The 13,454-nt window shown below is 38.6% G+C and overlaps 1 protein-coding gene across 6 annotated transcripts in view; it reads right to left on the bottom strand.

Annotated features, from left to right (window-relative positions):
* YEATS2 (YEATS domain containing 2) overlaps positions 1–13,454 on the bottom strand; it is a 119,963-nt gene that overhangs the window by 82,143 nt on the left and 24,366 nt on the right. For 5 of the 6 annotated variants that reach the window (XR_006609169.1, XR_006609168.1, XM_004745098.3 and 2 more), the window contains exons 2-5: positions 11,980–12,097; positions 7,502–7,599; positions 6,727–6,819; positions 2,187–2,432 (exon numbers count right to left, since the gene is read on the bottom strand). Coding sequence is in view for 3 of the 6 variants with exons in the window: in XM_004745098.3 (XP_004745155.2) it covers positions 2,187–2,432; positions 6,727–6,819; positions 7,502–7,599; positions 11,980–12,079 (537 nt within the window). In the remaining 3 variants the exon portion in view is untranslated. Of the gene's footprint in view, positions 1–2,186; positions 2,433–6,726; positions 6,820–7,501; positions 7,600–11,979; positions 12,098–13,454 lie in introns of those variants that run through there. The other variant, XM_045088672.1, reaches the window with a different exon arrangement.

Genomic DNA, 13,454 nt, shown 5'->3' with positions numbered 1-13,454 from the left:
TCTCTAAAAAAAATTTTAAAATATGGATAATCTCACATATTTGTTTTTTACAGTTCCCAAAGAAATGCCTAGTATACAGTAAGTACTAAGCATACGTTACATAAACAAGAGTATGTATATTTCATACAAGATGGTAAGTTTCTAACTCCTATAACCAGTATTGCCTAAATTCTTTTTAATTAAAAAACAAAAGAAAAACAAAAAACTAAAAACTCAAATGGGGGCCTGACTAGATTATCTGGTAGAACATGCAATCTTTTGATCTTGGGGCTATAAATTTCAGCCTCATGTTGGGTGCAGATATTACTTAAAAATAAAGTCTTGGGACACCTGGGTGGCTCAGTTAAGCAGCTGCCTTTGGCTCGGGTCATGATCCCAGGGTCCTGGGATCAAGTGCCGCATAGGGCTCCTTGCTCAGCAGGGAGCCTGCTTCTCTCGCTGCCTCTGCCTACCATTCTGCCTGCTTGTTCTTTCTCTCTCTGACAAAAAATAAATAAAATCTTTTAAAAAAAAAAAAAAAGGAAGAAAAAAAAACCAGAATCTTAAGAAAACAAAACACAAAAACCCACACACATACACACACACAAAAAATGCAGTACTTGCCCAGAAAGAACACTGGTAATAAACAAATAAATCCAAACATTAAGAGTTTTCATTCTGGGGCGCCTGGGTGGGTCAATGGGTTAAAGCTTCTATCTTCGGCTCAGGCCATGATCCCAGGGTCGTAGGATCAAGCCCCACATTGGGCTCTCTGCTCAGCGGGGAGTCTGCTTCCCTTCCTTTCTCTCTGCCTGCCTCTCTGCCTACGTGTGATCTCTGTCAAATAAATAAATAAATAAAATCTTTAAAATAAAACAAAAGTTTTCATTTTTGGGTGGTGGCATTATGAATAACTTTTTTATTTTCTTGTAGTTTAAAATTTTCGACAATGAACACATGAATTTATAACCAGAAAATTTTTTTAATTTAATTTTTATCAAAAATAAATCAAATTCTTGGGGCGCCTGAGTGGCTCAGTAGGTTGAGCCTCTGCATCAGGCTCAGGTCATGATCTCAGAGTCCTGGGATCGAGCCCCGCATCGGGCTCTGGGCTCAGCAGAAAGTCTGCTTCCCCGACTCTCTCTGCCTGCCTCTGCCTACTTGTGATCTCTGTCTGTCAAATATATAAATAAACTATTTTTTTTTAAGATTTTATTTATTTATATATTTATAAGAGGTCACAAGTAGGAAGAGAGGCAGGCAGAGAGAGGGGGAAGCAGGTTCCCTGCTGAGCCGAGAGCCCGATGCAGGGCTTGATCCCAGGACCCTACGATCATGACCCGAGCTGAAGGCAGAGGCTTTAACCCACTGAGCCACCCAGGCGCCCCTAAATAAACTCTTAAAAAGACAATAAATCAAATTCTTGATGTCTGAATATGCAAAAAGCAACCTGGATATCTCCTCTATCACAGAACACCTGGCTGAGAAAAATCATCAAATAAGGGCTCTATAGCCAAATATTATACATCAAGAAGTTCAGAGCAGCTTGAGATGGGAACTCAAATAAGGAATTGGTAGGATCAAAGAGGAATAAATGGTTTTCTTTCTTTTTTTTTTTTTTTTAAGATTTTATTTATTTATTTGACAGACAGAGATCACATGTAGGCAGAGAGGCAGGCTGGGGTGGGGGAGGGGAGCAGGCTCCCCACTGCGCAGAGAGCCCCATGCGGGGCTTGATCCAAAGACCCTGAGATCATGACCTGAGCCAAAGGCAGAGGCTTTAACCCACTGAGCCACCCAGGCGCCCCAATGGTTTTCAATTCTATTTATTATTTGTCAAATTTCCCCCGGTTATAAATTACCTTATAAAAGCATTTAAGTTTCACAAAAATGATGGAGAGAACAAACATGACAGGCTGGAAAGACCCTGGACAAGGTCACAGAATTGCCAATTCCTCAAGGTTTCTCTCTCTTATTATGGATGGCACCTAGGATTGTGCCATGCCCAGTTCTGATTCAGTTTAATTCTCAGTTCTGATACTTTTGGATAAATATAACTGTAAACTCTTTGAGACTCAGTTGTCCCATCTCCAAAAGGGATATTAACCTATTTCCTAGAGTTTCTATGAAGGTAAAATGGAATAACACGTACATACTTTAAAAATACTCGTTTCCTTCTTTTCTCCCTCCCACCCATCAAGTTATACCCTTCCAGTATTTCGGCTTGGTCTCTGTTCCATGTTGTTTGAGAGTCTCTCTTCTATATCCATATTGCTGTTATTGTCTTTGTCAGATAAGAAGTCATTATGTTGAGATAAAGAATCACTTTCTGAATGATTGGCTGATGGTGTCTCTGATCTCTGATTGGCAGGAGAGGAAGACCTAGATGGTGACTCCAAAAATTTCTTGATAGCAGGATGATTAAAAACCATCGTATCACATGTCTTTGATCCCTGCAAAAATGAAAGCAAACAAAACAAACTTTTAATCAAACCTACCAAAAGTAGACAAATTTTCATCTTCCCAAATCCTCATCTATTTAGGGAACATGCTTAAAATCCTTCAACATCTGCCCACACCCATAAAATGAAATCCAAACTCCTTAATGTGGTCTGAGCCAATAAGAGCTAGAAAGTGATAATTATGTGAAGGTCCTAACACTAAGAGCTAAAGGTGCAAGTTCTCTGAAACTAAATGAAAAATAGAGGTAAATATAAAGTAACATATGGGAAATAAGATTTGACTTTAGGGCGCCTGGGTGGCCCAGTGGGTTAAGCCTCTCCCTTAGGCTCAGGTCATGATCTAAGGGTCCTGCAATCGAGGCCCACATTGGGATCCCCCCTCTCTCTTCCTGCCTCTCTGACTGCTTGTGATCTCTCTCTCTCTGTCAAATAAATAAATAAAAATCTTTAAAAAAAATAAAAAAAGATTTGACTTAAAATAAAAAGCAAGCCTTGGGGCATCTGGGTGGCTCAGTGGGTTAAGCCTCTGCCTTCGGCTCAGTTCAGAATCTCAGGGTCCTGGATCAAGCCCCACATCAGGCTCTCTGCTCAGCAGGGAGCCTGCTTCCCCGCCCCTCTCTGCCTGCCTCTCTGCCTACTTGTGATCTCTGTCAAAAAAAATAAAATCTTAAAAAAAAAAAAATAAGCCTCACACTGCTTTAACACAAACATATCAACTGCTCTACATACAATGTCCCTATAAAATATATAAAGATATAAAAAATATATATGTAAAATGGCTCCCAAGTAGGAGTAAAATGTAGTATAGAATGCTTTAAAATGATTCATACTTACATATAAAGTTTGTCATAAGTCCAGTACTGAGGCCTGGAGTATTTCTGTGTTTCTTGTTATTTGAATACAAAATACAGTGTATTCTGTTATAATGGGATACACTCTACGATTCCTAGGAAGCCCAACTTTTAAAAGCGGTGCAAGGAACATAATTTAGCAATAAGAAAGGAGCCAAAGGCTAGTATTTCAGAGCAGCAAAATTATTGCATCTCAATAATAAAGGGTATTTTGGGGCACCTGGGTGGCTCAGTGGGTTAAAGCCTCTGCCTTCAGCTCAGGTCATGATCCCAGGGTCCTGGGATCGAGCCCCGAATCGGGCTCTCTGCTCAGCGGGGAGCCTGTTTCCTCCTCTCTCTCTCTCTGCCTGCCTCTCTGCCTACCTGTGATCTCTATCTGTCAATTAAGTAAATAAAATCTTTAAAAAATAAATAAATAATCTTAAACAAAATAATAAAGGGTATTTTTTAGAGCTGTGATGTATTTTGTTACAGCAAATGAAAAACAAATGGCAGATCATAATAGACAAAAATACACCTAAATATCTTTCAATTAACTCTAATCAGAATATAACAGGAAAAAAAAATCAGTGCACTTCTAGACTACCAAATAACACAGAACTGCTAATGGTTTAAAAAAAGGTGGGGGTGCTGCCTGGGTGGCACAGTTGGTTAAGCAACAAACTCTTTGGTTCAGCTCAGGTTGTGATCTCAGGGTCATGAGATCAAGCCCCCTGTCAGGCTCCCCACTCAGCAGGCAGTCTGCTGAAATTTCTCTCTCCCTCTGCTCCCCATCCCCATCATGCCCTCACTCACACACTCTCTTTAATAATAAACAAATTTTAAAAACAACAACAACAAAACATTACATAGACAACCACCTCTTCAGAGTACCTACAAGCACCATGTCACACAGACAACTAGCTTATAATGTTCATCTTGTTGGATCCAATAGCAAACCATGTAACAGATGACAGTAAAATCTGCCCTGTTTTGAAGAGTGTCTCCCAAAAATTCATGTCCACTCCAAACCTGTGAATGTGACTTTATTTAGAAACAGGGTCTTTGCAAATGTCATCAAGTTGATAATGTCATACGGGATTAGCGCTTACCTAATTAAAGGGAAATGTGGAGACACGTAACAGGTAAAACATCCATGTGAAGATAGGGGCAGAAACTGGAGTGATGTAGCCACAAACTATGGAATGCCAAGGTTTGCCAGCAACTGCCAGAAGGTAGGAGAAGGTGAGGAAGGTTTCTTTCCTAGAGCCTTCATGGTCTAGCAACACCTTGATTTTGGACTGTTAGCCTCCAGAATCACGAGATAATAAATTCCTCTTGTTTTAAGCCATGAAGCTAGTGGCAATTTGTTATGGTAGCTCTAAAAAGTAGTTCAGACTCTACTATGTATTAGGGAAACTCCTGCAGTAGAAGAAACAACTACCTAATATGTAAGATTAAATTCAAATAATGCTCCAGATTTCTAAGACAACATCGGGAGTATGACCAATGCCAGGTACCCTCAAGCAACACAGGATGACATGAAAGCCAAAATATGGTACCAAAATATGGTACATTTCACCTGTAAAAACCATGAGGGGCAATGCAAACCAGTATGGCATTGTACGTTCCCCTGGCCTGCTACCACTCTCATTGAGCCAGTACTATCCAAGAGAATTATCTAATTCTAATTGAGAAAACTTAGGAAATTTGAAAATGAAAAATGAATAAAAGTTATAGGAAATGATCAAAATATCAAACAAGAAGAAACACTTCTGTTTCAGTTTCAATCCTATTCCTATTCCTTAATAAATGGAGTAATCCAGTAGCAATCACATTACCAAAGTGATAAAAACTTAATATTCCAATTTGTGATATATGAGGTATCTAGTATCTCTTATGAAGTATCATTGCCAAAAACTTCTAACTTTAATCAAATCTTTAGACCCAACTATCAGTTTGCAGAAAAACAGAATGAAGGAATAACCCAAGGAAAAAAATCAAACAAACACAAAATGTAGGATAAATGGCCTGATCTTTTTTTTTTTTTCAAAGACTTATTTATTTATTTATTTGACAGACAGAGATCACAAGTAGGCAGAGAGGCAGTGAGACAGAGAGGAGGAAGCAGGCTCCCTGCTGAGCAGAGAGCCCAATGCGGGGCTTGATCCCAGGACCCTGGGACCATGACCTGAGCCAAAGGCAGAGGCTTTAACCCACTGAGCCACCCAGGTGCCCTGGCCAGATCTCTTTAAATAAGTCAATATCATGGGGAGAAAAGGTGAACTATTTTAGATAAAATAAGTCTAGAGAAACCAAACAACCAAATGTAGCCCCTGAAGTCCGATTAGATCCTACATCAAAAAACAGCTTTAAAAAATATTTTGGGGGGACGCCTGGGTGGCTCGGTTGGCTGGATGACTGCCTTTGGCTCAGGTCATGATCCTGGAGGCCTGGGATCGAGTCCCGCATCGGACTCCCAGCTCCATGGGGAATCTGCTTCTCTCTCTGACCTTCTCCTCGTTCATGCTCTCTCTCACTGTCTCTCTCTCTCAAGTAAATAAATAAAATCTTTAAAAAAAAAAAAAAGATATTTTGGGGATGAATGGGAAAATCTGAATATGGACTGATTAGCAAATAATATAAGGATGTCATACAAGAATATCCTTTAGGAAATGTATGATTTAAGGGTAAGGTGTCATGACGCCTGGAACTTATTTTCAAATGTTTTACAGAAAAGTAAGATAGATAAAACAAAGATGACAAAATGTTAAAAATGGTGAATATGATGCAAAAACAGGTGCTTATTTAATCTCTTTTGTGGATTTGAGATTTTTCATAGAAAGTGAGGGGAAAAAAATCAGGGCTTCCTGAATAGGATGTATCTACTGAAACTACAAATTGCTATTCATTAGGAAAATCAGTCTATCTAAAACTCACTTCAAAGCTGATCACAACCAAAGGAAAAATAAGGCAAGTTAGAATACAGTCTCACTCAACTTTGTACCTAACAAAGCCTAGGAACAGTGCTAAATATTAGCTGGAGAAGGATTTAATATAAAGTGAAAAATGTTAGGGTGCCCGGCTAAGTTGTTGGTTAAGTATACGACTCCTGATTTCAACTCTGGCCATGATCTCAGGGTCATGAGACTGACCCCTGTGTCGGGCTCTGCGCTGGGCGTATAGCCTGCTTGAGATTTTCTCTCTCCGTCTATCCCTCCTCACCCCACACTCATGCTCTCTCTAAATAAAAAAAATAAAAATAAAGGGAAAAACGATACTTAGGATTATTGACAGTTTATGTATTTTCCCAGGAAGGTAAAATAGGCTTCTTGAGTTCTAAAGGTCAATATAAGAAATGTTTCAAAGGCAGGAATTTCACATCAACACTAATTTCCCCTTCACACATATCAAATATGGATAGCCAGAAGTGACTGTAGATAAGGAAGACTTACCTCAGAAACTTTTAGAAGCCCTGCAGAAGCATAGTAATTTGCAACAATGCAGGCACGAAGTTTATCCATCATCCTTCTTGCTTCAATCAGTCGCTAAAAATAATGTCAACTTGTTACTTTAAAAAACAGAAATCACAGATGAGATATACTACAAAAAATTAATAAAATAAGAATACAAATGATCAAAAGCTCAATTCTCTAATAACTGAAGAAAAGCAAATAAAAATGACCATCTCTACCTGTCACACTACAAAAGATTTTTTAAAGGAATTTCGACAAAAGCTAATTTTACAAGAGTATGCATACATGTTAGTATGTATATTTATGTGTATGTATAAATACTCATTGAGAACTGTCTGCAAAAATAGTAGGTACAAGAGCAAAAAGGAATTATTTTTTTGGGATGGAATTTCAAGTAATTTTTTTCATTATGTATTTCTGCATTTCATTTATAGGGGAAAAATATATATATATACACCTTTTTTCCAAAATGAGAACACTCTTTTTAAAAGAACAGTAAGAGGGGGAGGGGTGCCTGCATAGCTCAGAGCAAGATCTCAGGGTCCTGGGATTGAGTCCTGCATGTGCATCAGGCTCCTGACTCAGTGGGGAATATGCTTCTCCCTCTTCCTCTGCCCCTCCCCATTGCTCATGCACTCTCTAATAAATAAATCTTTAAATAAATAAAAGAACAGCAAAGGGGAAAAATCACGATTCTATCAACAGATTTTTTTGCAACAGCTTTTTTAAAAAAAATTATTTATCACCATTATACCTGGTCAATGACTTCAATTTCATGTTCCTTATTCTTCATTTCAAGTGCAAATTGTTCCTTGATAATAGTCTCGATCTTCTGCACAGCAGCATCTCGAGCTGCATAATAAACATAAAATAATCCAAGGTCTAATTACTCAGTAACTATCATGATCTAAGTCAGTATGTAAAAAAAGAAACCCAGGAAACAGTAATTCCTACATGGAGAAACCTAGTGGCTGTCACCTTAACCAATGATGAAAAGTTAACATTACTAATATGGCAGCAAACTGACATAAGGCACTGAGAAGTCTACATCACTCTAAGGCACTCTGGCCAAAAATGCTAAATCTAATTACAGGGAACATCAAACAAACCCAAACTGAAGGACATTCTACAAAATAACTGGCTTACATGATTCAAACATTAGAGTCAAGGAAGGCAGAAAGGTTGAGGAGATTAAAAGAGATTAAAGAGGTATGACAACAAAATGCACTGTGTGATCCTGGACTGGAGCCTAGAGAGGGAAACAGTTATAAAATACAATACTGCGAAACTGGTAACACCTGAATATGGACTGAACGCTACATAATGTAATGATGAATGTTAAAATTTCCTGCTTCTGATAATAACGCTGCAATTACAAAAGACAAATCTTCTTAAGAAACACAACACTTGTGTTTACAGGTGTCCAATTTATTTTCCAGAGATTTAAAAAGAATAATGTGGGGGCGCCTGGGTGGCTCAGTGGGTTAAGCCGCTGCCTTTGGCTCAGGTCATGATCTCAGGGTCCTGGGATCGAGTCCCGCATCGGGCTCTCTGCTCATCAGGGAGCCTGCTTCCCTCTCTCTCTCTCTCTCTGCCTGCCTCTCCATCTACTTGTGATTTCTCTCTGTCAAATAAATAAATAAAATCTTTTAAAAATAAAATAAAATAAAATAAAAAGAATGACATGCATATATACCTGCATGCAAAGATGCACGTATCTGAGAGAGCGCACGCGCATGTGTGGGGGGGCCAGATAAATGAGGCAAAATATAAACAACTGGCTAATTAATCTGGATAAAAGATATAAAAGTATTCCTTGCAATTTTTCTGCTAGGAATTATACCAAAATAAAAATTACCTAACAACAAAAAGAAATCCATTAAGATTCTGACAGAAATATTTGGTGACCTGTGAAAAACCACAGTTCCAAAGAAAAAGAAAATAAAGAGGTAGCTAGAGGGGAGGTATAGTCTGTGACATAAGAGCAGCTCATAAAGAAGGCAGGGAACTTCCTTCTATAGAGAAGGATCTAGCAAGCAATTCAGCAGTTCCTGATTACAACTACCTAAAAGAACGAGCAAAGAAAGAACTCAAAAATAAAAAAATGCCTCTGGGGCCCCTGGTGTCTCAGTCAGTTAAGTGTCCAACTCTTTTTTTTTTTTTTTTTTAAAGACTTTATTTATTTATTTGACAGAGAGAGATCACAAGTAGGCAGAGAGGCAGGCTGGGGCGGGGGAGGGGTGCAGAGAGCCCGATGCGGGGCTTGATCCAAAGACCCTGAGATCATGACCTGAGCCGAAGGCAGAAGCTTAGCCCACTGAGCCACCCAGGCACGCCAAAGTGTCCAACTCTTGATTTCCACCCAAGTCATGATTTCAGGGTCATGAGATCAAGCCCCATGGCAGGCTCTGTCCTGGGTGTACAGCCTGCTTGGGATTCTCTTACTCTCTCTGCACCCCGCCCCTCAATCTCTCTCTCTCTCAAAAAAAAAAAAAAAAAGCCTCTCTCTCCCTCTCTCTTTTGTTTAAGATTTTATTTATTATTTATTCGAGAGAGGGACAGAAAATATAGTGAGAGAGAGCACAAGCAGGGAGGAGAGGAAGAGGAAAGCTCCCCGCTGAGCAGGGAACCTGATGCAGGGCTTGATCCCAGGACCCTGGGCTCAAAATCTGAGCCTGAAGGCAGACGCTTAACCAACTGAGCTACCCAGGCACCCCCACAAGCCTCTACTCTTGAAAGCAATAACGTACTATATGATAACTAGAATTTACATAAAATTTCAAGGGGTCACCTGAGTGGCACAGTCAGGTGAGTGACTCTTAGTTTTAGCTCAGGTCATGATCTTAAGGTCATGAGATAGAGCCTGAAGTCATGGTGTCTGCTAGAGATTCTCCCCTCTCTTTCTGCCTCTCCCCCATGCACACTGTCTCTCCCTATTAAACAAACAAATCTTTAAAAAAAAAAAACCTTGAAATTAAAAAAAAAGAGGATAAAAAAATGCCTCTAGAGGTCACAGAATTCAGATGATGACTACTCAAAGTAATATGCAACTCAGAGTTTAAAATATCAGATACAAGAGGAAAAAAGAGCCAAAGAACTGCCTGAAAACCCTGGAATTTGGGGGCATTTGGCTGGCTCAGTCAGTACAGCATGAGACTCTTGATGTTGGGTTTGTAAGTTCAAGTCTCACACTGGGTGTAGAGATTACTTAAAAATAAAATCCTTAAAAAAGAAAAAAAAAACTGGGAATTATACAAAGTGAGCCTATATCTACAATATGAAAAAAAAATGATGTTCAGGGGCGCCTGGGTGGCTCAATGGGTTAAAGCCTCTGCCTTCGGGGCGCCTGGGTGGCTCAATGGGTTAAAGCCTCTGCCTTCGTCATGATCCCAGGGTCCTGGGATCGAGCCCCACGTCGGGCTCTCTGCTTAGCGGGGAGCCTGCTTCCTCCTCTCTCTCTCTGCCTGCCTCTCTGCCTACTTGTGATCTCTGTCTGTCAAATGGATGAGTAAAATCTTTAAAAAAAAAAGAAAAGAACCTTTAAAAAAACAATGATGTTCATGCATGCTCTGGAGTGTATGAAAAATTACAGAGAAAATTTGGACCCTCTGATGACCCATGTAATTTTCTCCCTGTAAAATATATCATTAAACTGGCAACTTCAAACTAATAATGGTATAAATGGTATAACTGAGCATTCTTATGGATAGTCTGCATGGAGGAAAATGACTACTTTTTGTCATTGTCAAAGAATATTTTCTAGTATCACTATATATAGATCCTTATATATATATATCCTTGTGTGTACAAACCAGCAGATATTCTTAGGGAAAAGAAGCTGAAGTCAGAGAACTTGATCACTGAGGGCTGTTTTATCATAAGCTCCTTAGAGAGAAACTCTTCTAATAAAAACAAAACAATATAATAAGCAAAAGGAAGTATTCAGAAGTAAAATTCTGAGAAATAAAAATACAGTTTGGGATTAGGCACAGAATGGTCACCCAGAGGAAGAATAGCAAATTATCCCTCAGTAGGAAAAACTATCCCTGCTTAGGCTAAGTACCTGGGAAATTACACTGTATTTTTAAAGTGAAATTATGATGTTCACTAAAACAATCAGTTTTCCTTCTTATTTTTATTAAAAAAGTCATGCCATCTGATGCATTTGAGTAATGAATCCAAGTGTCACAAGTCTTTGGCTTATTACTGAAAGGAAATAATTTCCTTATAAATAAAATAACTGAATGAGGAGAAAGGTTGCAGTGAAATGTTTTCATTATTTAGAATTCAATTTGATAATTTTTGGTCCACAAAGAATTTTGGGAGGTACACAGGACTTGACTGCACTTGGAGACACAAATTTTCTTTCACTACTTCATAGGACTTGACTGCACTTGGAGACACAAATTTTCTTTCACTACTTCCACTTATCTTTGTGGAGTTACAACAATATGACTTGGATGCCTTCTGTACCCAGTCGTGTCAATTTACATAGATTTATTATTTTAATAAACAGCAGTGAATTTCAGCAATAATTTGTTTTAAAAACCCAAATTCAGCACCTTCTCCTGAGATACCTTAAAATATTCTGGGTAGCTACAGACACATATTTGATAATTTGCTCTTCAACTAATAATATGATCTTGGGCAAGTAATTTCACACCTCTGAGCCTAAACTAAAAGCAGCTAAGTGCAAGGGTTAAACTAGATCAGAATCTTCCAAATTTAGGTCCTCCATATACCACCTTTAAGTTACCTACACTACATCTGAGAATCATATGAAACATCTATTTCACATAATTAAATATTATATTTAAATAATTTTAGCCTTATCCTAAGCAACAGTAGTCATGAAACTATGAGTTTGATTAGACCATGTATGTCCAACAGACATTAAAATAATATGGCACTACTGTAATAGAAAACCTTAATCCATGTACCACCTATTATCATCTATCCATACTGCATATTATAAGACTTTATGGTTATGACCGACTTACCATGATAGCTAAATCTTTCAGCCAGTCTCACTATTGACACTTTCACTGTCTATGTGATTGTCTTCTGGTCTTCGTTGGAACACACGGCGTATTGCTGTTAACAGAGGAGTTAACTAATCCCTCTTCAGATTATACAAAACAGTGGAAATGCATTTTGTCTTAATCCCTATAAATCTTATAAGGAAGCACATCTCAACAAAGAAATAATTTCTCAAAGCAGGTGCATTCGTACCTGAATTCTCAATTGCTTTATGACGCTTATTTGGAAGGGCCACAGACACGTCCTCATAATCTGGATCGGTTTCTTTGATTGTTCGCTTGAGTCCAGACATGATGATATTCGTTCTTCACTGTGAAGTAGTAATAAGCGAATAAATAAACAAACACTGCTTGATGCTAGTACTTATAACTGCATGTGTACACGTAAATGAAGAGAATAAATACTACATAATACTGAACTCTTAAGTCTCTATCTAAGACATATATATATCCCTGTTAAAGTCAAAAGCATAACTAACTTCAAAAGTTTACTAAAAACAGGGGCTCCTGGGTGGCTAAGTTGGTTAAGTGTCCAACACTTGGTGTTGACGCAGGTTATGATCTCAGGGTTGTGAGACTGAGCCAGGCGTCAGGCTCCCCCCACAACAGAAAGTCAGCTAGAGATTTTCTCTTCCTCTCCATCTATCATTCATCCCCCACCCGCTACATGCACATACTCTCTGATAAATATGTAAATTTTTTTAAGTTAACTAAAAACAAAAACAAACCATAATCATCTGTCAGAAAATGTAGGTTTTCCCTCTCAAGAGAAAATCCTATAATAAGGTAGCACATTGCTCAGACTTTTCAAAAGGAGCCAGGCTTTCACAGAAGGGCATTCATAAGTGAAGGAAAGAAACCAGACTTTGATGAAAACATGGTAAAGTCCAAACAGCACCTTGGAATTCATAATACAAAACAGGAGCAATACATATAGTTAAGCTCTTAAATAATTTATCATACAAGTCCTCTTTCTGATACTTACACAGTGCCTGCTACATAACAGGTACTCAATAAATATTATTGTTACTGATCACTTTTCATTACTCATAATAAACCCAAATCACAGACATATTAAGCAAGTTTGCAAAATAATAAGTCCTACGTGTACAGGTCTTCAAATAAAACAATCCCATAAATCTTCTAGATCAGTACAGTACCCATACATTAGCAACTACTCATATGTAGTTATTTAAAGTTAGTTAAAAATTTAAAAAATTTGGGGCGCCTGGGTGGCTCGGTGGGTTGGGCCTCTGCCTTCAGCTCAGGTCATGATCTCAGGGTTCTGGGATCGAGCCCCGCATCGGGCTCTCTGCTCGGCGGGGAGCCTGCTTCCTCCTCTCTCTCTGCCTACTTGTGATCTCTGTCAAATAAATAAATAAAATCTTTAAAAAAAAAAAAAATTAAAAAATAAAGTTAATTCAAAATTCAGTTCCTTTCTTCCACATTTCAATTTTTCTTTTTTTCTTTTAAAACAAGAGAACAAGAGCAGGGGGAGGGGCAGATGGAGAAGCAGACTCCCCACCAAGCAGAAAGCCTGATGTGGCACTTGATTCCAGGACCTTGGGATCATGACCTGAGCCAAAGGCAGAAGCTTAACCGACTGAGCCACCCAGGCAACCCAGATTTCAATTTTTTAATTTCAGAACTAAACACGTTTCAAGTGCG

The sequence above is a fragment of the Mustela putorius genome, unplaced genomic scaffold (assembly GCF_011764305.1).
Source record: "Mustela putorius furo isolate JIRA1106 unplaced genomic scaffold, ASM1176430v1.1 tig00003834_pilon_pilon_pilon, whole genome shotgun sequence".
NCBI lineage: Eukaryota > Metazoa > Chordata > Mammalia > Carnivora > Mustelidae > Mustela > Mustela putorius.
Note: the sequence above shows the minus strand (reverse complement) of the source record. Positions and strands in the feature narration are given on the sequence as shown.